Genomic DNA, 26,136 nt, shown 5'->3' with positions numbered 1-26,136 from the left:
CTGTGAAAGTTGCAACAGGTAACTGGACCATGGCCCGCGTCCTGTTTGCATCCCTGTGTATTTACTGAAGTGCTTTCACGTTGTTATGGTATCAAGTAGTGCTGTGATTTTTTTTCTTCCCTGTCAGCTTTTATGTTTACTCATACTTACTGGTAATTTTTGTGACCTTAGTTAGCGCAGGGGTGAACTGATTGTAAAGGTATCCATTACCTTTGCTTGAGTCCACATAAAGTGCGCAAGGTACGGTTGCTGTAGTCCTATTATAGTAATGCAGTTGTGACTGGTATGTGGCTCCAGGAGGAAGTACTGGATATTCCTGGTAGCATGTAACTGTTTCAGGTCTCCTAGATGTCACAGCAGTAGAGAAGCTAGGGATAAACAGGTTGGGTTTGGTGTGTAAGGGAAAGTGTTTGAGTGATGCCAAGTGAGGTAGAGTCACCTAAATTGTTCTTCACTGCAGCATTAGACTGTATACAGTGAATCTTAAAATTGATGGTAATTGGAAAATTAGATAAGTGTGAATACACAGGAAATAAAAAAAAGTAGTGGTGTTGTTTTCTATCCCCTTGCACCCCCGTTCTTCCATTAATGAATTACTTCTTTGTAAATATTCACTGTAGTTGCGTGTTTTGAAGTGCAGCCTGGTGCTTGCTAAGACATTTCATGGATCTCCCGTTCCTTCAAATGTAGGAGACCACAGCATGGATGTTAAGGATCAAAGAAAGAATCAAAGTATTCCCTTTGTTTCTCTAGGAACAAAATAAAAATGATCTGTCAAATGAATAGTCAGAACTTAAAATGCAATTTCAAAGTCTCAAAGAATATTATAAGTAACTCTGCAAAGATGATTTTGCTCTTTTTGTAGGAAGAATAACTTTTCTCCCAGAATAAGTGTTTTGCACATTGTTTTGATTTACTATGTGATACTAAATTCCTGCTTCATCTAGTGTTAGTTGTATGTTGCTATCTACCAAATGCAGGTTTCACAAAAAAATTTGGAACATGAAAAGGTGATTAGATTGCATGCCTAAAAGACTTGAAAACCAGTTCTAGGATTCCTGACTATTTTGCCTGTTGAACCCACTTAGTAGGTTCAATTTTGCAGCATATATAGGCTGGAGTATCCCCTTGATAGGGAGGTGCAATAGAGGGACCTCCAGTGTGGCAGAGAGAGCTACAGGCCGTGATTTGACTCCAGCTGTCTCCTTGGGCACCAGGTTGCTTTCAAGTGCTTACTCCCGTGAGCTGCAGCTGCGCTCTTGTGGTTTTGCAGGTGCTTGTGATTTAGAAGTGACCTGCAGTTTCCAAGTGGTTGAGCAGCTTGGGTCTGTGCGGTGTTTTCCCTGAAGAAGATACTGGTTTTAGTTGTCCAGCAGCTTAACAGGAACAGATGGTACTGGTGGTCACTTGTCCTTGTCTGGTGGTCACCCATTTGCTCTGGTTCAGCTCAGCTGGTAGTTGTTAGTGACTGCTGGAACCGAGGTGGGTTGTACTGTAGACAAAGCTTTAGTAGTCTGTGCTGGCTTTGAGTCTCATTCCCAGTGGGCAAACACCTGCATCGTTAGAACGTCCTCTGACATGAATTGGCACCCTGCTTTGGCTCAGGGGCCAAAGTTAAACGACTGTGGAGATCAAAAAGTTCTTTTATGTTTTCAGGTCAAAGTTGATGTTTTGTTAGGACAGCGTTAGACAGTCTTGAATGTTACCCATGTTGTGCCAAGGGAAAGAAACGAACACTTTTGAAACCTGCCTTACTTCTTTCAGTGTAGTTACTGATAATCAGAACAGACTGGATACTAAAGTTTGGTAGTATGTTTTGGTTTTTTTAGCCATGTTATATAAAGGAGTTGACTGATGCATCAGAAAACAGCTATTTTGTTCTAAACAGTCATTTTTACAGCTTGGATTCTCTACTAAAACATTGTCTCTGCTTTGTTGGAGAATGTGAAACAACATAATTCCTTCTATGAATATGACAAAACAAACAGTGTAAGTTTCCATTTTAACTCCTTGAACTGTGCCCTTCCAGAGATAGAATTTATGCTCCTAAAAAGAACCCAAAATGTTTATTTTGATTTAAGGCAGAGAAGAAGAAATAGGAAGTCCTAATTAATTTCTAGTGTTTATTTTTGAAGCCTCTTCTTTGTGGAATATATATCTTTGAGGCTGAAATAGATTACCTTGTCTTCATGTTATTTTTACTAAAAATAATGCCTAGGCATTCTGTACTCTAGTTGGGTCTTACTTTCAGTGCATTAGAAAGCTGGTAATTTTAAACCAAAATAAAAAGAAGGAAAAATGGAACGAAAATTTTGAAAGCAGAACCCTTACATGAAAGTGTTAGTTCAATAATACTTTGAACTTTCCTTTCCAAAGAAATTTTACAAATTCTGCATACTTATCAAAGAACTTGTGCAGATTTATCCTTTTAAAATGTCATGTTTCCTCAATTAGGTAGACAATATCAGAATAAAAGTTTTTTGAGATGTTGTCCTGCTAATCTCTGTTAAATTTGTAATGTGTTCTGTGCATTAAAGTAAAGCTGCTTTTTGCATTTGGTATTTATGTTGAGTGGCACCTGCTTGAAATCAGTATGTCCCCAGCATTTTAAATATTTGCTTTTGAAATCCTGCTTTTTCTAGCTGATTTGACAGGCAGCTGGTGTTGTCATCTTGTGCCTGACAGATTTTTGCTATGCATGACAAAGTATTTTACTGTTCCTTTTAACTGGAATGCTGGACCAGGTTACTTCATGCTATTGGTAATGTCTGTTCCTTTATAATTTGTTGTTTAATGTTCATAAATATTAATATTCCTTTTCACTGATTAGATTAATGTATAAATCTAAAAATAATCTTGAAATTTAGGCAATCACTTTTGCTCTAGAAGATCAGGCTGTCAATCAGTGCAGTTAAAATACAGCTGCATTTTATAATATTGCCTCGTGCAAGCTGTTAGTTTGGAAAGACTTCAGAATTCCAAGAGAACTGTGCTTAGAAGGTAGGTCAAAAATTGTCACGGAAGCAAGAGCTACTGAATTGATATACATAATAAACCTCTGTAATGATAAAGAAATTCTGTCATAATGGCGAGAAATCTCATTTGGTGCTTGATCTGCAGGTGAAAAGTGAATTGAGTGTTGTTAACTTTTTCCCCCTTGTTTTTCTTAAACACTTCCTTCTCTCTCATTCCTTACATGATTTGTCGTATTCGTAAATGGAATGTGTTTGTGAAAGACAAAATTGGATATGCCTATATTTGCTATATCGATGACAGATATTTTGCATATTTTGTAGCTGTATTTGTAGGCAAATATAATTTGTCAACCTCTGAACTTTTGGAATGATGCTTATTTAAGGCGTTTGGAAAAAGCTACAAACTGTCCTTTTACATGTAGGACAAAACTGCGTGTTTGGTTGAAGTTGACATTTGGGAAAATCTCTATGTAGTTACACATGGGAAGAAATACTAGTCTGATCCCATGAAGGAGGCTATGTTTCCCATGCAAGACAAGAAATTGTTTCCTAGTGGTTTGCTCTCAAGTGGTATTGTGAAGCAGTGCTTCTGTCCCTATATTCTTCTGAGGAGTCAATAAAGATGAAAAACTACTGCTTTTGTTATACAGCACAAATCAAATGTGGTGGACAAAATGGTTTCTGTGTCTGCTCTTTTGATAAACTGCTAACACTTGAGAAACCCAGCTTTGCAACTCCTCCTGCCTCCGTTTTTCTTCCTCTTGCAGTTTGAGAATTACCCTCATCTTAAAAAAAGGGGAATGTTACAGGAATGTCTGATTGAAGTAGGAAAAGAGATTAGTCTGGAGCAGATTAGAGGTACGAAGTATAAAAGCAGAGGTAGGAGACAATATCTTTGACATACACTCTTCACTAGTGTCAGGTTCTTGAGTGTCACCTTTTCCTGCTGTTTCCAATAGCTGTGACTGCCCGCCAGCGTGGTGTGGATGTTATTCTCCCTCTGCAGGAAAGGTTGTGTGCTGCTGCAGTGAGAACTTCCTTAGCTCATTCTAGTCAGTGTTTGTGGGGTTTTATTTCAGGGCCATGTGGATGTCCATGTGGTGAAGTGGCTGTTTCTTTGGCAAACTTCAATTAAAAGTGAGGAAATGACCAAGAAACCCATTGGAAGAACTCTACTAAGGTCACTAATACAAATATTTAAAACCTGAGCAATTTCAGAATTCAGATTTTTAGATGAAGCTCTAATTTGTTCCAAATGTGAAGGCGGTTCTTTTTCCTAAAATCAGTAATTTCAAGTTTGTAGTCCAAAAATATTTTCTGGTGGGATAGTGTCAGTTGGGGTAGAGTGTATTCAGCCAGCTTCCTCTGGGCTTTCCTGTGTTAGCTTACAGCATGTGGGCCCCTGTGAGCAGGGTGTGAATGCCTGGGGGGCTGTGGAGAGCTGACTGCTAGTATTTTGGTTGTATGGTAATGTTTCTTCCTTAATTGTGTTATTCGTGGCTTCTGCCTCTTTCAGTACTCTATTTCAAATTTACTCTTGAGTGGAATCAAATCTGGAAGATAACTTTTCTCTAGAGCATACTAGTAGCAGAAATTAGGAGATTATAGAGTTTGATAAAGAAATAAGGTTTTTTCTTATGAAGCATTTGAATCACACAATGATTGGGGCACCTCCAAAGGTCATTCTGTTCGAAGTCCTTGTTCCAGCACCTAAAACAGGTTTCCACCTAGAGCAGGTTTCCTGGGACCCACCTGGCTTTTGAGTGTGTCAAAGAATGGCATTTCCACAACCTCTCAGGGCTGCCTTTGCCAGGCCTGGGCAGAAAGCTGCAGTATTAGCCCATCTTGGCTTGCAACTGTCCTGCGCATCGATTTGGCTTTTCTAGACTTCCAGCTAGAAGTCTAGAAAATCAATAAAACCAAATAGCCTATCAATTTACCAATTCATATGGTTTTTTTATATCTGTAGCAATTGAACACTCTATTCAATTCAGTTCTATTTCTGAGGGGTAAGGGAATGAGCGAACCGAGTGAAAGTGGGACTTTGCCAACTGTTGAGTTTCAATATGTGGGCACAAGGGGACAAAGCTAGCATTGAAGAGTCAAGGTTAGTATAGGGGGTGTTTTATTTGGCAGATTTTGTATTGTTGATAGTTTGAACATAATATAGTAAATATACTTTTTTTTATACTTTTGAACATAATATAGTAAAAATATTTTTATGAAAGGAGGAAATTACTTCTCATAGGAGGTACGGAGGGTATGGAATAGGTCTGAAGTTTAGCCTGGTGCAGCTTTTAGAAATAAGAAGAATAATGTTCTTGTTTCTCTTGTGAGTATAATGGATATTTTCTGGCTGATGTACAGGCTGAGCATATATTTTAGTGCGCTTACCAGAAGGCAGGCAGCCTGCTTGAGAAAGTTCTCTTGCTTCTCTTGTTCCCTCTCCTTTCCTACTTCCTGTCCTCTCTTCTTGGAACAACATTGAAATAGAATTAAAAGCTTTGCACAAGAATGCTCGAAATGCTTGTGAGTTTGACTGTGAGAACCCATTTTACGCTTCTGGCAGATTTTCAGGGAAGCTTAGCCCTGTGTTTCTTGAAGCTATGACATGCTCTGGACCAACAACACAGAAACTAAACTTGTACCATCTCTTGGGAATGTGGGTTATTAAGATAGTAGGGTACAGACTGGGATTCTCTTGTGCTCTGCAAACAGAGCATGCCAAGGGACCACATCCCACCCTCCCATATTTTTTAAATACTGTAAGCAAATTGGGAGAGGAATTTGATGAAGCCATAATGCAGTATAGGTAAGATAAAACAAAAACAAGTTACAGGAGGAAATATGTTTAAGCAGAAACAACAAATTACAAAGTGTAATTACGATAAGAACAATTCACTTCCACTCATCTTAAATCAGGCACACAAAAAATAAACATACGATCAAGTAATTCAGTTTTCAGCTGCCTCTTACAATTGAATAGCTTTCTCAGAGCCATCATCTGTGAGTGATATTTTTCTTCTTTCAGTGTTAATATGCAAGTATCTGATAAATTTGGATTTTCTTTTTTTTTTTACAATTTAGTATCTTTATGCCCTGGATAAATGTCATTTTATTTAATAAAAATGTTGCTAGGTAGTTGAAAAAATTGAATAAGTTAATTAAAATAAAAAGGCAGCCATTTAATTTGGTTTCTTTTTGTTTCTTAGGTCTGAATATGTGAAAATAAATACATACCTATATATTTGAGTATTACATATGTGTGTATGCTACAGCTTTTATAACCAATACAGTAATTTCAGTGGTGCTTAGTGCTCAGGTGAAATTCTGGAACAAAACCAGATTTATTTGTTAGCATTGGAATTAAAATAACTGATTCCTTTCACTTCATGAATGGGTCTTCATTTTCAGATAATAATGGACAGGTTTAAATGCTTTGTGAGTCAAGAAATCTGATAAGAATAATCAAGCTGCTGCACTTACAAAATAAGAATATTCTAATGTAATCGCGGATGAATTTGCTGTTCTGCTTGACCACATTATCCAGGCTTATCTTTTCCATGAGCTTTTGCAATGTTTCACCATGATAAGTGAAATAATGGGCTACCTAAGGGGAATGCTGAGTAAGATTGATGGCCAAAATATAAGTAAAGGATTGAGGATTTTTTGCTTTTCTTATAAAAATAGTCTACTTCTTCGAGCTGCCTTTCAGTCTGAACCCTTCGGTGGTTTGCTTATTCCCTACTTGGTGGCCTAGAGGAAATTCCCTTTAGAGCTATTTATGAAGTTACATATGTATTATTTTTCTTGCACTCATCTTGAATCTTTTGTGCAATTTTGGGCACCACAATAAAGAAGGATACCAAGCTATTAGAGAGCATCCAGAGGAGGGCAGCAAGGATAGTGAAGGGTCTAGAAGGGGAAGCCCTCTGAGGAGTGGCTGTGGTCGTTTGGTCTGTTCCGCCTGGAGAAGGCTGGGGGGAGACCTCATTCCTCACTAGAGGCGAGGGAGGGGCAGGCACTGATCTCTTCTCTGTGGTGACCACTGACAACACCTGAGGGAGCAGCATGGAGTTGCACCAGGAGAGATTTGGGTTGGATATTAGGAGAAGGTTTTTCACCCAAAGGGTGGTTGGGCACTGGAACAGGCTTCCTAGAGAAGTAGTTGTGGCTCCAGTCTTGCCAGAGTTCAAGAAGCATTTGGACAATGCTTTTAGGCACATGGTGTGGTTCTTGGGGCTGTCCTGTTTTGGACTTAATGATCCCTGTTAGTCCCTTTTGACTTGGGATATTCCATGGTATTTGAATGTTAACCAAGGTTGTGCTTGAAAGGATGTTGTCTTTAGGAGTCTTGTCTGATTTGCAATGGGGGAAACCAAAAGTTATTTCTAAACAGTGGGAATAATATGAAAGAAAGAATATTCAGACTTGAAAGACAGAAATAGGACAAATGGAGAGAACTGTTCAGAGAAATAAAGAAGCTGGAAGTAAAGTTATGGACAAAGAACCACAAGTCGAAAGAAACATTTTTATTAATTGACTTACAAAAATGAAATTGCGTTTTAGTCTGGTTTCCTGATGACAATTAGCTTGTATGACCATTTGGTCTTCTTTCTTCCTCAGTAGCTTTGACCTCTGATGACCAGTTCAACAGGGCTTTCAGAAGATCATTAAGTTGGTACATATTTTGTCACTATCAGCAGGCAGAGGAATGAATCCCAAACTTTTCCCATCTGTGGCAATTCTTTTCATTTGTTGGCAGCTGAACAGACATCAAGCTTTGTGTATTGGTTGGCCTGTTGGGAAGAGTGTTGTTGAAAATGAATTAGTGTGTGGGTTTCTCTACAGTAACATAGCACTTGCCAGCTCTTGCCTTAGAGTGTTTTAATAGAAGACTTCAAAGGAACAGGGGGTTACTGTGGTGGAAAATAGCAGAGAAGTCATTGGAAATCCATGGTTTCTTGGATTTTATTGCTCAAAGAACTAACTTCTGATGTAGGAAAGACATCTGAATTTACAATAGAAGTATGTAATCCTGTTTTCTTTATGTTTACTTATTTGTTTGTTTATCCATGGGTGTACTTTTTCTTGCAGTGGTGTGATGAAAGATTCGACTTCCAAGCTACATTTTTACAGTGCTTGGCAAAACATGTGCCAAATATTTACTCAGCTGAAATGGACCCCTTGGTGGAGAAACAAGAAGAAATGGTCCAGGCAGCAATATTATACCCCCTGGAATGTTATTTGTTTGGGGAGGACCCAGATATATTCCTGGAGAAACTACAACAGAGTGGAACCTCCCAGCTCTGTGGAAAAGTGTTCAAAGGAGGGGAGACAACGTACTCTTGCAGGTAAGAATGAAGATATGTTGTCATCAATGTTCCCATCTGAGATAATGCAGCAAAAACGCTTTAATAAAATCAGTTGTGCTGCTAACTAGTCATTGCTTGTGTCATGGTACTTCTTCGCTTAACTGATGCTGGCATTTGTTTCCCAGTTCAAGCCACTTTAGAGTGAGAAAAATTGCATATGAAAAGAACACTGGCAGAGAAATAGGGAAGGAAATGGAAAAGTACTGAAAGCTGTTGGTTTAAAGTATTGGATCATAAGGGTATGAATATGGAGTCTGCACCTGAATTGAGGGATATAGTACTCACCCTTTGAAAGACTGAAATAGAATTCAGCATTTCTGAACCTCAGTAGTCCTTTGCTTTGGCAATAGCTGTGTGGCCAATTGTAATTTTTTCACCTTCTTTTCTCATCCTGAAATATATTAAAGGAGTCTACTCATTGATTTGATAGAACTGATTTAAATAATTCCTATTAATACAAATATATTAATAAGTATAATTAATAAAAATATATAAGTATTAAAAATCCAGCAGCTTTTGTGGTGAATGTAAAGACTGCAACAGTTCTGGCAATTGATGAGCATTAATATGATGCTATTGCCATAGTTTATTCTGATTTTCAGTTTATTTTAAAAGCCTAGAAAACTTAATTAGAAATACTGAAAGAATATTATTATGGATGAAAAGCACTATCACTAAAAAATCTACCCCTTAGAATTTAGGAAGTGTCAAAATAAAAGCTCTCTATAAACTTTGTTTATGAATTGCACTGTCAAGTTTTAATCACATGTTCTTCAGCCTTTTTAGGAATCAGCTGGTGTTGTGTATGAAAGTAGAATGGTCTTTGAAGAAGTCCTGCTGTGTGTACTAGAAAGTATATAGTGAGTGGGACAGTTGTGTGAAGGAAAAAGCTGGATAAGGAGTTTAGTCCCATTCCATTGCCAGAATGGGAATAATTCTCTTCTTACCTCTCCAGAGTTCATGTATGGTGGCAGGCAAAAAGACGAAGCTAAATATCTCAGACTTGGTCTCTTTCTTATTTTTCTGAGTTCCAGTCTTGCCAAAATGTAGTAGTATTTATACAAGATACTGCACTTGCTACTGCAACTGACGCTAGATATCTGTTTGCTTTAGGCATCCAAATGCTAAAAATAAAAGATATACTCTGAAGTTCTGAAATCTGAGTGTCTTGAATTGGGTAATCAAATCTAGCAGTCACTTCTGCCTTCTTTTTGCTTTGATTCATCTTTCAGTAGATTTATGGTAATAAATGAGTGTTACTGAAGTGTTATTGTAATGGTAATTATAATCTGAAGGTTTGGAAGGAAGTTATTTCTGTAATCAGAATTAACATGATATTTTAGTAGTAAAAAAAGCTTGAACTAAATGTTGAACAATGGTATAAAGTAAAAAAAAATAATATGTTGTCATTTAGCACCTGTCATACACATTTTGCTCAGAATAAAACAGCATTTAAAGAAGAAGTGGTCATTTTAAAGAAATGGTTTAAAGTGACCATTTAAAGACTGTTTTAAAGAAAAAGGCAATATATAAAAGTATGTGTGTGAAACAAAGAGCAAATGGAATTAGATTACCCATGGGTGTAATTCCATATTTTTCAGGTATAAGTGCATGAGTGAAATTGTACAAGTTACATTTCAAAGTATGTATTCCTTGCTCACTTAGAAAGGAATTATTTTCAGATTCTAACTTATGTTTTAAAAGTTAGAAACATAACCTAGTAGAAGTGTAGCAAAGTTTAATCAGCAAACTGACCACTGACTGATTTTGGAAGGAATAATAGAAGTTAATTCAGAGTCCTCACTGGTTTTCCTAGTTGGTTATTAGCAAAACCAGAAAAAGTTTTGCTAGGCAAATTTTGACAGTGGAAATTGGGCATGTTTTTGACAGAATTTGATACAACAGATTTGAGTACATGGTTCAAACTTAACAGGACTGATCACTCCATGTCACAGAAAGATGATGAAAGTCAATGTTTTTATGATTTGAATCTGTTGTTAATATCAATTTTTCCTTTTTCAGAGCAACATACACTTTTGTGCATGAAAATTTCAGGTGTTTTAGAAAATTTTCCACTTACCATTTTTGTTGCAGAGACTGTGCTGTTGATCCAACCTGTGTGCTCTGTATTGACTGCTTCCAGAACAGCATTCACAAGAACCACCGGTACAAGGTAGGAAAATCCATTTAAGAAATGGTACTTGTAACTTTAGAGAAGTTCTTTTGAGGCTATATAAAACTGCATATAATAAACCATTAGTAATTTTATTATTAAAAAATAAATTCTGGGTTTTATGAATTACTTAATCTCTCTCTTTTGTGTTTCTAGCTATGTAAAGCTGCTTCTAAGAACAACAACTTGCTAAATGAAGAAACAAAAGAGAAAGGAGTGTTTCTTAATACATACCATGTTCTCTTTGGCAGTTTCATGGAAGTGTAATTTCCATGTCAGAAGCAAAGAGCTGTGAATGCAAATGTCAGTTGTGTCCTAAGTCCCAGTCAATTCTGTTGGGATGTAACAGTAAGGTGAAAACCCAGGGAAATTATTGTAATGATTAGAGAGCACTGTGGAACCACAGCTGGGCTGAGAAGCTGTTGTCATTTCCCTGTTTTTCAGTAAATTCTTTGGGCACAACATCAGTTATGGAAATAGGTAGTTAGATGGGAGCAGATTTGTAGCATTTTCATCTAAAGAATACAGGATGTACACTTTGTAGATTCATAGAGTAATTTATGTTGGAAGGGACCTAAGGAGGTCACCCAGTCCAGCTTCCTGCTTGAAGCACATCTAATTAGATCAAGTTATTTTAAAATGTTTCAGGTAAATAACAGATTTTTGAATGTCTTTTTATTGGGTCAGAGTTATTTTACAATTACATCAAGATTGGGGGGAATTACTCCAAGATTGGAGGAAGCTAAGGATAATTGTTTTTCCCTGAGTTCTGTCTGAACTTTTTTTGCCAAAATGGAGGATCGGAATTTGTACATTTCTGGGAGTGCAATGCAAAGTTAATGTTATAAAAATGTATTTAGATGCAGATCATCTAATCTTTTCTTCAGTTAGAAGTAGAGATACTACTAAATGTCTGTTTAATATCCACATTTTTTTAACATTTTCTAACTTGATGAAGTAATTTTAAGGAAGGCATTGAACAGTTTGCTATAATTCTCTGAATAAACCCAGAAATATTTTGCCATTTATGAAACACTCATCAGTCATTGGCTTTTTCACTTACTTTCAAGTTAAATTTATTTATGACTTTCATACCTTTCTGTAGCAGCAACTCTTATTTCCTTCTTTATTTTCTGCTCAAAAAGTTTATCTTTTAGCCCCCTTCTCCTCTGGTAAGTTTCTTTTTATCTAAAAAAAGAAAAAAAACCTGTGGTGAGTCGCTGCATTGCTTATGCAGTGACTCTTCTATTTTTAAGTAGTTGTTTATACTTAAAAATATAAGTATATTTGATTTAAATAATACACATTGCTACTTTCCTCTTGCTTTTTATGGTCATATTTCATGACTGAAACACATGGTTTTTCCAGATGCATAGCTCCACTGGAGGTGGATTTTGTGACTGTGGGGATACAGAGGCATGGAAGGCTGGACCACTGTGTACTAAACATGAGCCTGGAGCATCAAGTTCTCCAAAAGAAGTAAGAATATTGCTTAAAGTGGAATTAATAAATATTGTAAATGTTACCTTCTTATTTTTAAGAGTGCTTATTCGTGTATATGGATGTATATCTATTGTATAACTCATGTAACAGGTTCAGCGAAGTTGAATCAGGATTTCCTTGGTCAAGGTGTTTGGGATCAAACATATATACTAGACATCCTTGGGGCTTTTTTGCTTTTTGTTTGGAGACAGTTTCATCTACCGGTCTTGAGCACTTGAGTCTTTCATTTGGAATTAAAATTGCAGTCTCTTGTTCTTTTCTTTGCTAAGCATATTACTCAGTTCTTATTTATAAATAATTGGTTTCCCAGCAGTTAGAAAATGTTTAGAACTTGGATTTTAATATTTTCTCCTTTCTACATTACTGCATTACTGAACAATTGCATTTGTCAGTTACTTCTGGTGTGTGATCTGTCACTATGACTAAAAAAATTTTCTGTGCCTTGAAACTAGCCTCTTATGCTAGGATGTCTCATGGCTATTGTAGCTCATAAGGGAGCATATTAACAAGAAATATGCCATCTTACAAAGAATTCTTAAATAGAATGTAGGCAAATCAACTGCTTCAGGTAAAATTTGGGATTTTTTTAGAGTCCTTCTTTCTGAGATAATCAGGATGAAAAACCTGCATTTGTCATTGCAAGCAGACCCCTAATCCCTGATGGTCTTGTAGCAAATGTACTGTTATTTATGTTCTGGTCAAAAAGTCAAATGGAAAAAGAAGAAAAAGCACTGGTCTTACAGAAAAATGAGACAAAGTTTTCCTTTACTTTTTCATCCTTCTTTTTGAAGAAAGTTAATAGATTTTAGAGATAAAAATGGTTGACGCTGCAATTTTTTTACCACTTGAAGCTTGTTACTTGGTCTGCACTGCAAACTTTTTGTACCTATGGCAATGCAGAAAGCTGTTAAACAGCTTATTTGAATGAAAGATTAAGAGAAAAGTGAAGCTTGCACATTTAGTTAGGCCTTTCATAGTCTAGTCCTAGACAAATCATGGATGCATAAAGAAAGATATAGGAAACTGTTGGAGTACTACGGAGAGCCCTTGGGATGAAGTAACTTTGAAAAGAAGAAATTAGGTGAGGTTAATTTGCTTGAAAATCATGAAGAGGATTATTTCCTGATTATAGTAGAAATATATACGTATGATTTACAGTACATGTATACATATTATAGTATAATTTCCAATTATATTAATAGGTACTCTACCAACCCCCTTTTTATTTTTTTCTGGGTTCTTTTCCATATTAATGTTATCTCATGTTTTACAGAACTCTGAATGTCAGTTGAATGAAGAAATTATGGAGCATTCTAGGAGAGTGTTTCCTTCTGTGATAAAATACATTGTAGATATGCTTATCTGGGAGGAAGAGAAGGAACTGCCTGTGGAGCTCACCATTAGGTAGGGAGTATTTCCAGCTTTCTTCTCAATGCATTAGCAACTGGGATTATAATTTTGCCTGGGATATTCTCATACTCATGCAGACATCAGTGCTGAAATCCCTGTAAACATCACTGTGGTGTGTTTCACCTAGAGTTATGTAGAGAAAGTATGTTGATACTTCATGGGAAAAGTAGTGTGTGACTGTCTTCCATCAGTGACTGAAGGGAAGTGCTCCTGAGCCAGCCTGATCCATAGTGAAGCAGCAGGTCTTAGTGCACAGGGGAGGAAATGTCAGGAGTGGAGAGACCCACGAGATGCCATTGGCTGTCTTTGGGGAGACACTGATGGGGTGCTAAGGGACAGTGGAGCAGAACTGACCTGGCAGATTTTCCACAGTGCTTGAGAGAAAGATGTGGACAAACCTTGTCGTAAGTCTGTTGCAGTAGGGTAAGGGCTAATGGTTTGAAGCTCAGGGAGGGTAGATTTAGGATAAATTCAAGAAGGAATTTTTTACAGTGAGGGCAGTGAAACATTGGAACTGGTTGCTCAGAGGGTTGGTGAATACACCATCCCTAGAGACATTCAAGGTCAGGTTGGATGGGGCTCTGAGGAGCTGATCTAGTTGAAGATGCCCCTGTTCATTTGCAGGGGGGCTGGACTAGATGAACTTTAAAGGCCCCTTCCAACTCAAGCCATTCCATGATTCTATGAAAATGGAAGAAGGCTGTATATCACACTATAAAACAAATGGGTTCATAAAACAGCAGAGAAAGGAAATCGGAAGAGAATATCAAATTACTTCAAAACTTCTCTTTTCTACTTGATACATAATTTCTGTGGCTTTTTGTGATGTAGATAATGAGGGGGGTGTCATTAGTATGAAGAATATGCTTGGTTTACTTGAACAACTTTTCTTGTGTTTGACATTCTTCCTGAGCTATCAATTAAGATACTTGATAGGACAGTATTTACAATTTTCCTTTTATTTGTATCATATGTTACCTTTTTCCCAGCAGAGAGAAGGTAGACAGCTACTACTGTGTCCTTTTCAATGATGAGCACCATTCTTACGACCATGTCATCTACAGCCTGCAAAGGGCACTTGGCTGTGAACTTGGTGAAGCCCAGTTGCACACGACTGCCATAGATAAAGAGGTCAGTGCATTTGGGATATCAGAGGGTCACCTTCTAGTCATTATGAGTTACTACTACAGTCACTTGATTACAGAATCTTTGTTTCTGGGTGCTGGAGCTTGAGGAGAGAAAGTCACAGCAACTTAGTCAGCACTTGTTTCTCAGGTGCAGAGAACTTGTTTAGGAAGCACATATCTCTGGTTATGCTCTACTATTTCACGTACTTTGTGCCAGGAGGAAAGTTCATATGTATGTATGTATTCAAAGTAATCTGCAGAAATGTCTCTCATCTGTTTTAATGTATACATGAATTTTCCTCATTTTGTAATAAGATATGCAGACTTTATGTAGTTGTTGTGTTGTTAATTTGGATAGCTTTTTTCCTACAGATAATTATGTTAATTTTAATTTGCTTCTAGATGTTTAATAGCACTGTGAGTGATGTTGGGCCCTGTTTTTCTATTATGTGTAAAAAACAGAGCAAGGATCAGACTTGTGATATTTTGTGTTTGCTTTATATTGGTCTCATGCGTGATATTTTCTTAAACAGGGTCGTAGAGCTGTTAAAGCAGGACATTATGCCTCTTGTCAGGAAGCAAAAGAAGAAATTAAGGTAACTTCCTAAAGTACTTTTCACAAAAAAACCCACCCCATACCAACCTAATTAGTATTAATACTGAGCACTTATTTATCTGCTGTACAGTCTTTAGCTCAGTACTTCCATGGTTTTATAACTTGCCTGTGAACTTTTTGGAATTGAATATACACAACCACATTTGAGATAGATATCTTCAGAAATAAATCATCAAACTGTTTTCTTTGTGTTGCTTGGGAGAGATGGTGGGTAGTGAAAATAAATAATGAAATGATTGTTGTTTTATTTTATATGTACTAATATTTACCTGACTCCTAGAGGCATTCTGAAAATGTTTCTCAACGACCACTTCACGTGGAGGTTCTGCATGCTGACGTTATGGCACACCAGAAGTTTGCCCTGCGCCTTGGTTCTTGGCTGAACAAACTCATGAGCTATTCAAGTAAGCATTACTGGGTTTTGTTGCAATAATGCCATGCCAGAATTTGAATGCATTAAGCAGTGTTATTATATATGATAGTCCCTTAATTAAAATACTTTGATATTCTTTCTAATTGGAAAATTAATAATGCAGTAGCATGGGTACTGATATCTGTTAGTGAGGTTATGAATAGCAGTAGTTTTCTGTTCCTTCTTGTTGAAATAAACGTATTTGTTTCCCTGGTGGAGCACTATCTCAAAGTTTTATTATTCTCACTTTCAACATCACACACTCAGTGTATGACTCCTTTACTTAAAAACTGCCCTCCTCAGTGCTGGTGGAAAGCCACAGAACATCTCTATGAGTGAAAACATACATCCACATTACATTAATTCCTGCTTCAAATTTGATAGCTGTGATTCATTAGGAAGTGTCAATAAAACTAGTAAATTAAAACCTTAATAAAAATTTTTTTCCAGTAGTGGAAGGTCTATTTGAAGCTTTCAAACATTGTTCTGGTGTTTGATAATGCTTACAGTTTTAAAATTTTCTGAATCAATGTACTTTTGATTTATTGCTTTTTTCATACCTGTGTCTTGCCACACTAAAACCATAATAAAATTTCTCCACACAGTACAAATATGCCTAGATAAAGGTCTATTCACTCCTTACCCTCCCTCTTGATAGGTAAATCTGGTAATCTTCTTTAGCCCCATTGTAAACTTAGCTAATAAGAGTGAATTTCTTCCCATTTTTTCGGAATGCTTGCTGATCTTTCACTTCAAATACATAGACCAGAACTGTACCTTTTTGTAATTCTTTACAGTGTTTTACAAGTTTCAGTGTTCTGTTCTTTTCAAGTTTGTATTTATTTTGCCAGTGGTATTTTTTTGCTGTTCCAAATTTCTCAGTTCTTTTAATCAGTACAAAATTTTGAGTGTGGATTATTTCAAAGTTTCTAGTGATAGTTTCATTTTTATCCAGGTAAGTTAACAGATACTTTTATGTTTTAGGAGAATCTTTAAGTACAGAGATTGAAGTCAAACATTCCTGTTCTTCTTCTGGATTATATACACAGAGGCTTTATGAACCTGATGTTCTTTACTCAGCTGGGACTTATTTTTGGTGTGGTGGTTTTTGTTCTTTTCATGGTTTTGTTTCAAGCGGTAGAACATGAATCAGGAAACATTTAAAAATGTTAATTTCCAGGTTGCCAGGAGTTTGATTCATGACTCTTCACTTCTCCTTTTCAAATTAGTAACAGAAGACCTAATTTTGGAACGTTAAAAATCCATGTTGACTGTGATATGTTGATCCCCAAAACTACGTCAAGTACTGTGTTTACAGATAGGTGGAAGAAAATATAAAAGAATTTCTGAAATTCTACAAAAGACTGACTTTCAAGGCTGAGGCAGTGACCAGCAAGCCCTGAACATTTCTGTGCAGATGTAGTAAAGCCTTCTTAGGGATCTGCTTTGCAAAGCTGTCTAAATTTCATTTTAAAATATTCTTCTACATCACAGAGTTTATTGAATTAGGTAGGCAATAATAATAGGAAGAAAAGAGTAAGGCAAAGGGTTTGTGGGAGTATGTTCATTGAGAAAAAAATGTTAAAAGTTCGTCTTACTTAAATGCCTTTTTTTTCCTTTTTTTTAAGTAACAGAATCCTGTAAATCTAGTTTTCTTGTGTCGTATAATTTAATTATCGAAACCTTCTTGTACAAATTAGTAATTTTGTCCCTTCAGGTGACTTTCGCCAGATCTTTTGTCAAATATGTCTCAAAGAAGAAGCTGGATCTGAAAAGCCCTGCTTTATAAGCAAGTTGATGCTGTGGGATGCAAGACTTCATAAAGGTTTGTAGATCTGTGTTGCTGTAACCTAAAGATTTGTCAAATTAATTTTTCATATGTGTAACATATAGGTAAAGGAAGAGCTATGCGTGTAGAATTACATTCTTCATGGTTTTTATATTACAGTTTTTATACAGCTTTAATTTTTACAGCTGGGCTAATTTATATTTGGGATATAATTTGCCACCTCAGTTTGTCCTGCTTGATGTATCTTGAAAAATCTTTTCACAAAATGGAACCTGACACTGAGTGTCATGATGATTACCCTGTGTTTTAAATACATACCGATAAATGTCAACCTCCCCCAAATTAATAACTTTGTTTATATAATTAATGACTATTCAATGTTTTTTTAATAATAGTTTAGTAATTGGTTCCTTCCCCCCGCCCCCCCCTCCAAAAAGCTGAATCTTAGTACAACAAAGTGACATGTGTTGGCTCTTTGCAGGGGCAAGGAAGGTTCTTCATGAACTTATCTTCAGTAGTTTTTTCATGGAAATGGAATACAAAAAGCTTTTTGCTGTTGAATTTGTGAAGGTAAATGGTTTAGTTTTTATGCTGTGAATTTATACTAGCTTTATGAAATTTCTCCCCAAACTGAAAACTGAATGAATTTTAAACAAGCAGAGCTTCAATAACTAGCTCAGCCTTTATGCAGTGCAGTTAACTAATTGTTATGTCACTGGTTTGTTCCTTAGAGTCGTGTAGTAATTTGCTCATTTGAATGCCATATTGTTAGTATTCTGTGTATCTTTTGAAATGGCAGATGACCTGCAACTGAAATTTGCCTTTCTTTTTGAAAATTAGTAATTAAGAAATATACAAAACGTAAGAGGAAGTTTTGTTTTAGGGTGAGACACTTTAATTCTGATAAAGGTGATTGATACGTCTTGGTTTTCTTTGGACTGAAACAAAGCAAACAAAGACTTCATCTTTTACAGACAGTTGTTGAGCAACTATCCATGCAGTTGACTGTAGGGGGAAGACTTGTTTTATAAGGAGTTAATGTCTTTACATTTTTTTCTTCAGATATTTAATATTTTTTCAGGGGAATAGTGGTTGTAGGAGAAAAAATGTTGGTTCTAATCTGGCAATCCAGTTAAATTTGTGCTTATCTTCAGTATTAAGGCAGTGGGGGCCATATTTAATTGCTTTGGTGCATCAAGGACATTGTGCTGTTTCTGTTGGAACTGCGTCTGTTAGGTGGGAGAAACACATTGAGATGTAATTCTTGTGAATAAAAAAGTAAGCATTTTTATTAACATTTGTTTAATGTCCCAAATACTTGCTTTTTCTAGTATTACAAGGCATTGCAAAAGGAATACATCAGTGATGATCATGACAGAGTTCTCTCTGTGACAGCACTCTCAGTTCAGATGTTCACTGTACCTACTCTGGTATGTATAGCCTGGCTCTGCTAGAGGTGTAAAATAAGTTTGAAAATTGCTAGCAGTGCCACCTTTGCAGATTGCTGTATTTTGCAGGGAGTCTTTATGCATTGTTTAGTTGCATGTGAATGATTTTGAGATTTTTTTAAGGCCAATGTGAAAGCAGGAGTTTGAGTTGATGTGAACATTCATTACAGAACATAGAGAGAATGCAAATAAGTATGTTCCTGGCACACTGTACTCTGCATTAACTTGGTGTATTTATTTGCTGCTCACATTTACCTGTCTACGTAACTTTAAAAACTGCAGGGTAAAAAATGGTTAAAGGTCTTCTTGTGAAGGCAAAATATGGGATGGAAATATATCTATAAATTTTAAGGGTTATATCCTTCTTGACTGAAGTACTAATGTAAAATTTCTTTTCTACGTGATCTTTTTAGAAGAAAAACAGCAAATCCATTATATAGATGCTGTCAGAATTGAACAAACATATGAAGTTGATAGCAGTTATGTTCCTATGCCATAAATGCTGTGGGAGACTTTATCTTGGGCTCTTTGCAAATGCTTAAAACCATTTTTAATCAGAAAGATTGGATTCAAAGGAAAACATTTTGATGAAAACAGTTAACAAAAATAGGAAGAAAGAATTTCCACTTTGTTCATGCAGGCCCGACATCTTATTGAAGAGCAAAATGTGATCACCACCATTACAGAGACACTCCTAGAAGTGCTTCCAGAGTACCTAGACAAAAATGATAAGTTCAACTTCCAAGGCTACAGTCAGGACAAAATGAACCGGGTATATGCAGTAATATATGACCTCAGGTAAGTGTAAGGCTGAGAAGCTGGAGCAGCTTTAAAATATATGTAGTATGATGAGGTGTTTCAATTCAGAGTCTGATGATAAAACTGCTTTAAAATCAAACCCAAACCTCAAAATACACACATGAAATCTTAATGTTTTCTTTTTCAGTGGAAATTTAACATTTTTAAATTGCAAAACTATGCTGTATAAAAACATTCATTGATTTTCAGTTATCTAATTTCGTATAATATTTACATTAATGAAATGTATCTACTGTAAGACAGTATGGGAAATTTGTCTCCTCTTTGCTCCTGTTCTGGGAAAGCTGTATAATTCTCATCTGCATAGGGTTTTCTGCTTTTACTGGTAACAAACTGCTCTAATAAACTGAGTAATGTAAGACCAAACCACCCCAAATACTTTAGAATTAAAAAAAAAAAATCTGTTAATTTCCAATGGTGGAGTCACACCAAGGTACTAGTAGTCCTAGTATTTGGGGAAATTTTCTGAGTACTTTAAGATGGGGAGAGTGATGTAATTTGATGATGTAATTGGTGGTATTAAAACAATTGAAAACAGTTGTATTTCAAGAACACTTGAAATGCAAGCATAGAAGTCTGAGCAAAGGATGATAAATTTTTTTTTTTGGGGACAGGTATGTCTTAGTCAGCAAGCCTACAGTATGGACAGACCGTCTGAGGGAGCGTTTTTTAGAAGGATTTGTTTCTTTCCTAAGGATTCTAACTTGCATGCAGGTACAATACATTTAAATAATTCTTTCTAATATTCTGTTATGAAGGTATTAGAGCTCCTCTTTTTTCCCATTATATTACAATGGATGTAAACATGCAATTACAATGTTGCATTCTTCAGTCCCGTTTTGGATGGGTGAAGAAGTCATGTTTATAGAAATAATATTCATAAGATTTAGTTACACGTATTTTACCTTTTGATTGTGGAATTTTCTGTTGTGTTAAGCCTGTGATCACTGATTTTGACAGAGTATTTTGTGGGATTTCAATTTCAGGGAATGGAGGAGATAAAACGACAGATTGGTCAGCACATTGAGGTGGACCCTGACTGGGAAGCAGCTATTGCCATACAGATGCAGCTCAAGAACATTCTTTTGATGTTTCAGGAGTGGTGTGCCTGTGATGTAAGTATATCGATTTTCTGGAATTTTTGCATGCATGCCTTTTTGTGAATCTTCTTGAGAGCTTTTGAAATAGCAGCTTTTACAGAAGTTCACTATTGTTCAATATAGTTCTCCACAAAAAAAAATTGGTCTGCAGGAATTCATCTGGGTGTGACAGAGAAAGGAAGGACTGTATGATTTTTAAATATAACCTCTGCATGTATTTCAAATTCTAGGAAGAGCTGCTGCTCAGGTCCTACAGAGAATGTCATAAAGCTGTGATGAGGTGCAGCACAAATGGCCGCTCTCGGGAGAAGACAGTATTTCACTTATGTGGCCATACCCTGGAGAGCAGACCTTACAGAGTGTCTGCAGATCCTGTCAGCATACATTTGCCACTGTCTAGGACTCTTGCTGGTAAGTGATGTGTTTTGCTTGCTGTTTAATATGTGTTTGTCATCCATCTCTATTTCTTTACTCCAGAAAATATTTGGATTGAGTGCTTTGCAGATCAGTTGCTCTCTGACTTTGACATTCTCATGATCAGGAAGATATGTCCCCTGTATGTACCACTAAGGGAAAGTTTTTCTCAAAACAATTTTTCCATGGAGGTTGGAGAATGTCTTCTTAAATGGAAGAAAGAGAAGTCAGTCAAGAAGGAAAAAAATCCTTCTTAATGAGATCCTTAGTTTTCTCTGAAGTGTATCTGGTTCTGTTTCTATCTGGTTTATCTAAACGAATGTCCATTATTATTGTTCTCGAATTTATTTTCCAGCCATATGTATCTTAGGACTGTTAAAATGCTCTTCCTAAAGGACATGTTTGCACAATGCCAGGACAGGCTTCCTGGCAGAATACAATCGCTGCTTTCTGTAGAATATAAATAAAATCATATGCTATTATGAAGTTGTAAGTTCTTTATTACATCATTTGATACTGAGATACTATCTGTTAAGCCATGTAGTCTTGAAATTCATTTGCTACTGATGTAGGATTTAAATGTGAAATAAAAAATTTGCTAGTGTTTTATAGCATCTCAATTTAGATGGTGTTCATTCATTCATTCAGTGTAAATTTATGCATAAAATAATGGTTTGTAAGACTATCTATAGTTTTGCACCATGATAATGTTGCAATAATGTAATAGATCTTCTGTCTTAAAAAATGGAAAGTATTGAAGTCTTCCCTAAACAAACTTGGACTTCTTTTCTGTAGTTCTCTGAATTGTAGATGACTTACCTAGCGTTTAGAAGGGCTTGGAGAACCTTCACTGATTTTTGGTTTATTTTCTGATTTTCCTTTCTTGGTTTTGTAGGTCTGCATGTACGATTAAGCAAGACTGGAGCCATCTCAAGACTGCACGAGTTTGTTTCTCCTGTAAGGGACTATTTCTTTTTCCCAAATGCTTTTGTGGTTTATACTCCAGAAAGAAAAAAACCTCAAGCTATATCCTCTAACCTTGATGGCACACATACAAGTGATTTTTCAGCTGTCAATATGTTCAGTGAACAAAGGTTCATTAGGACTTAAACTTTTAAAACCACTGGTGGATTTATTCTGAGGTGTTTTTTAAATTTTTTCCACTTCTTTAAATTCTAGGAAGAATTTCAAGTGGAGCTGCTAGTGGAATATCCTTTGCGTTGTCTTGTCCTGGTTGCACAGGTTGCTGCAGAGATGTGGAGAAGGAATGGGCTCTCCCTGATAAGCCAGGTAACCCCTACAGTGTTCAGTGGTGAGCTGATCCTATTACTGTTTGCAAGGGTTGCTCAGTGATGCTGCCAGGGCTTCATCCAGTGCAGGCAGAGGTCACGGAGTCACTCCTACAGCAAACAGAAAAGTTTCTAGGTGGAAATTTAGGTTATGTGGTTTTATTTCTAGCTTCAGCAGTGGCTTACCTCCCTATCTTAAATGGGTATTTTCATCTCCATTATGACTCTTTCTTACTCTGTGAAATAGTATTAGTGTTGCTGATGTCTCTACTTGTAAGCTGCTTTCAGATCTTATAATCACTGCATAAGTACTTCTTAGTACTCTTGCTTATAACATAAAAGGTTAAAAGTTCCTCGTGGTGTATGGAAATTACTATATACAAAAGTTAAACTGTTTTAGTCTCACACTAAACTTTTGTGAACCCTATACATCTTCTAGTGTGCTTTGGCATACGAATATCTTCTAATACCTGTGACTTCTGTCGCAAGAGTAAAGGTAAAGGGAAGAGTCTTCCCTAGCATTTGACTCCACTTTGGGGTGTTTTTGATGTGGTTGGGTTTTTTTTTTTTTTCTTCCTTTGATGGCAGAAATTCTCTGCTAACCTTGCACAGGACCCTTTGATGAAATCGAAGCAAATCTTGGTAAATCCCTGCAGAGTTATCTTTCTGAGAACTGGATTAGGATATGGAGGATGTTTTGACTTAATTCAGTAGCAGCCATTGGAGTTCTGTCCTGTTGGAAGGGGATGTGAAGTATGGGATAGACTTTTTCTGGATAGGTAAAAAAACATTTTTCACTTCCATTATAGTACATGTTTATTTTGAAAGAAATATGGACTTTTCTTTACTCAGTAGAGGTGTAGTATAGTTAGAAAAGCCTCAGAGATTAACTGATGCACATTTGACAGTATATTACTTTGTAGCTCTGTTTTGTTTTCCTGTTTCTTAGGTATTCTACTATCAAGATGTTAAATGCAGGGAGGAGATGTATGATAAAGACATCATCATGCTCCAGGTATAATGTTCTGAATCATTGCATAGTTGTAAATTTTTAAAATTTCAGTTAATTTTGCATGATTTTGAAACAGCAAGTGATGTTCATATTAATTTGGGTTTTTCGATAGATAGGTGCATCTCTTATGGATCCAAACCAGTTTCTCCTGCTGATACTGCAGAGATACGAGCTTGCTGATGCTTTCAAAAAGATCAAACCCACCAAAGATCAGGTGAGAATTTTTGTGCTGTTTAATTTGTCAGCTTTGAGTATATGAAACATTAATTAGAAAAAACTAGCTACTGTTTATAACTGCATTTTTAAGGCCACACTAGAAGTCAGTAAACACAGGAGCTGGTGGTTAGGTAAATATTTTGTATTTGGAAGTTGTAGAGGCTTCCTCAAAATTAGCAAGCAAGTTTTGCCCCTTTTGGACCTTTATTTTATAGGGCATCTACCATAGTCCATTTCACTTCATGAAGTCTTCACTATAGCATTTCTGTGTCTCTTAGGCCATGTTATGTTCCCTTTATTTTAGTTGGAAGTTTCTTGGGTTGTTATGCCACTTCTTGTGGCTTGAACTTTGATATAGCCCTGCATTTGAGATAATTTTTTTAGCTGTTGTTTCTTTTTTTGCATATGAATCTTGTACTTGAATTGCTGTATAATATCTCCTCTACCAGAGTGGGCTCTTCTTCTAGCTTGTTAGAATGGAAATTTCTTCCTAGAGTACAGTGCTTCAGCAAAGTAGTAGATAGGAAGGCTGAGCTCAGTGTCGTTTGATGGATGGATTTTTTTCTGCACTTTGTTTTTGGTTTTTGAAACTGTTTTTTCTCATTCTTGCAGGATTTGATTAAGCAATATAATGTTTTAATAGAAGAGATGCTACAGATTCTCATCTACGTTGTGGGTAAGTTTCATTTCTCTCTGTTGTTGTAGTAATGGACTATTGCTTTGACAGCAGGCTTGATGATTTTCTTTAACACAGAAAGTATAGGGAGGATACTGGAGAGTGCCTCTTTTAAAAATAGGTGATTCAATGACACAAGTGTTTGTCATCTGGAAGCAATAGGAGTTGGACAGTGAAAAAAGCTGTTAGATAACTTCATGATTGACATTAAAGTAGAATATGAAGAGAGTATATCTTGACCCATTTTGTTAGGAAGCTGGGCTAAGAAACATTTTTACTCTCAGACACTCGGGACCAGCTTCTGACGAATGCAAGCTTACACAATGAAACATCCCAGCAATACCATTGTCATGGTGCAAAATTGAGATTGGCTTTATACCCATCATATTTGCCATTCTTCTTTTGGTTCACTCTGACAGGGGAAAGATATGTGCCTGGAATCAGTAATGTGACAAAAGAAGATGTAGTAATGAGAGAAATCATCCATCTGTTATGTATTGAACCAATGGCTCACAGTGCAATTACCAAGTCCTTGCCTGAAAACGTGAGTCCTGATTTATTTACTTTTTTCCTTTATTCACTTTTTCTTGTTTAATGTCTTTCTTCTTTAGCTTTCATATCTTTATCTGGAAGCATTTCTAAAATAAAGCTTAAATGTTGGTTTGAGAATTATAAAGTGGCATGATAAAGGAGCTTACACCCCTTACTGATGTAAAGGTAAATGTCATAGATTCAAGTATGGACTGATCTGAAAAGACTTGTATGGGAATTAAGCTTTTTGATTAAGAGATGAATTTTTTTAGAATATTCAGCTGCAGTTCTCCTAGATTCAAAAAGAAAAGTTGTGAGATTTTCTGTTTTGGCCCTGTAGAATGATGGAGCTCGATTCCATTCTGCCCTATTGCTAAATTTATGCCTGTAATTGTGATCACTTAAACCTGTGCAGATCCATTTGAAGTCAAGTGTTGTACATGTCTATTCAAAAACAAAGATTTCCTTACCATTCCATTACAGTTGTTGAAGATTCAAGCAAAGGTGAAGGATGTCAATTAGATTTTATAGTCTGTGCACATGTTCAGGGCCAGCAATGAATGCAAAAACCCCTAAATTTTTGTTGTAAATGAAATAGCCTGAAATATTATCATAATACCCACATTCACTGTTTTAAAATATCTCAATCTCCTTTTTTCCCTTCGTTAAGAATGAGTAAGCATTGGCCTGTTTCTAGAGATCAGCTCTGTTATTAATGAAGTAAAAGTATTACGTAAACATTATGAAGTAAAAGTATTATGTATCTTTGATACTTCCTTGGAAGTTGCCAATTATGAATGTCTGCTTTCTGATTAACAGCAGACAAAAGATAATGGTTCATGAATTAAGGAATTACCTAAATTCGTTTGTCTATTTTTGTTACACGTAGCGTAATACTGAAGATATTTGAATCATTATATGTTTATCCCAAACTAAATTTTTTACCAGGAGAACAATGAAACTGGCTTGGAGAATGTAATTGATAAAGTGGCTACATTCAAGTAAGTTCTTAAGGTTGTTTTATAAGTCGCTTGGATGTGAAATAAAATTTCTTAGATTATATTTGGGTTAGACAAGCTAAACTATAGTTTCTGTTCAGCTAATATTTTGTTGTCTTGAAGTAAGTACATTTGCAAATATGCATAGGAAAGAACAGTGTGCAGAATACCTTACACTGCTGCTGTTTCTTTCCCTTTGCTACCCTCTTTCCTCAAATTCAGTTTGAGGAGTCTCAGGAGTTTAGTAATCCCA

The 26,136-nt window shown here is 36.2% G+C and overlaps 1 protein-coding gene across 2 annotated transcripts in view; it reads left to right on the top strand.

Annotated features, from left to right (window-relative positions):
• Nucleotides 1–26,136, top strand: part of UBR1 (ubiquitin protein ligase E3 component n-recognin 1) — a 59,460-nt gene that overhangs the window by 3,405 nt on the left and 29,919 nt on the right. The window contains exons 2-22 of one of the 2 annotated variants that reach the window (XM_066321271.1): nt 8,073–8,329; nt 10,445–10,523; nt 11,892–12,002; nt 13,300–13,430; nt 14,429–14,567; nt 15,097–15,159; nt 15,460–15,583; nt 17,309–17,416; nt 17,862–17,950; nt 18,712–18,810; nt 19,469–19,626; nt 20,262–20,361; nt 20,634–20,762; nt 20,978–21,158; nt 22,057–22,118; nt 22,341–22,451; nt 23,400–23,465; nt 23,575–23,676; nt 24,291–24,354; nt 24,774–24,898; nt 25,834–25,886. In XM_066321271.1, coding sequence (XP_066177368.1) covers nt 8,073–8,329; nt 10,445–10,523; nt 11,892–12,002; nt 13,300–13,430; nt 14,429–14,567; nt 15,097–15,159; nt 15,460–15,583; nt 17,309–17,416; nt 17,862–17,950; nt 18,712–18,810; nt 19,469–19,626; nt 20,262–20,361; nt 20,634–20,762; nt 20,978–21,158; nt 22,057–22,118; nt 22,341–22,451; nt 23,400–23,465; nt 23,575–23,676; nt 24,291–24,354; nt 24,774–24,898; nt 25,834–25,886 — 2,351 coding nt within the window. Of the gene's footprint in view, nt 1–8,072; nt 8,330–10,444; nt 10,524–11,891; nt 12,003–13,299; nt 13,431–14,425; nt 14,568–15,096; nt 15,160–15,459; nt 15,584–17,308; nt 17,417–17,861; nt 17,951–18,711; nt 18,811–19,468; nt 19,627–20,261; nt 20,362–20,633; nt 20,763–20,977; nt 21,159–22,056; nt 22,119–22,340; nt 22,452–23,399; nt 23,466–23,574; nt 23,677–24,290; nt 24,355–24,773; nt 24,899–25,833; nt 25,887–26,136 lie in introns of both variants that reach the window. The other variant, XM_066321270.1, reaches the window with a different exon arrangement.

Source organism: Sylvia atricapilla, chromosome 6 (genome assembly GCF_009819655.1).
Source record: "Sylvia atricapilla isolate bSylAtr1 chromosome 6, bSylAtr1.pri, whole genome shotgun sequence".
Lineage (NCBI taxonomy): Eukaryota > Metazoa > Chordata > Aves > Passeriformes > Sylviidae > Sylvia > Sylvia atricapilla.
This window is presented reverse-complemented; position numbering and strand designations above follow the sequence as displayed.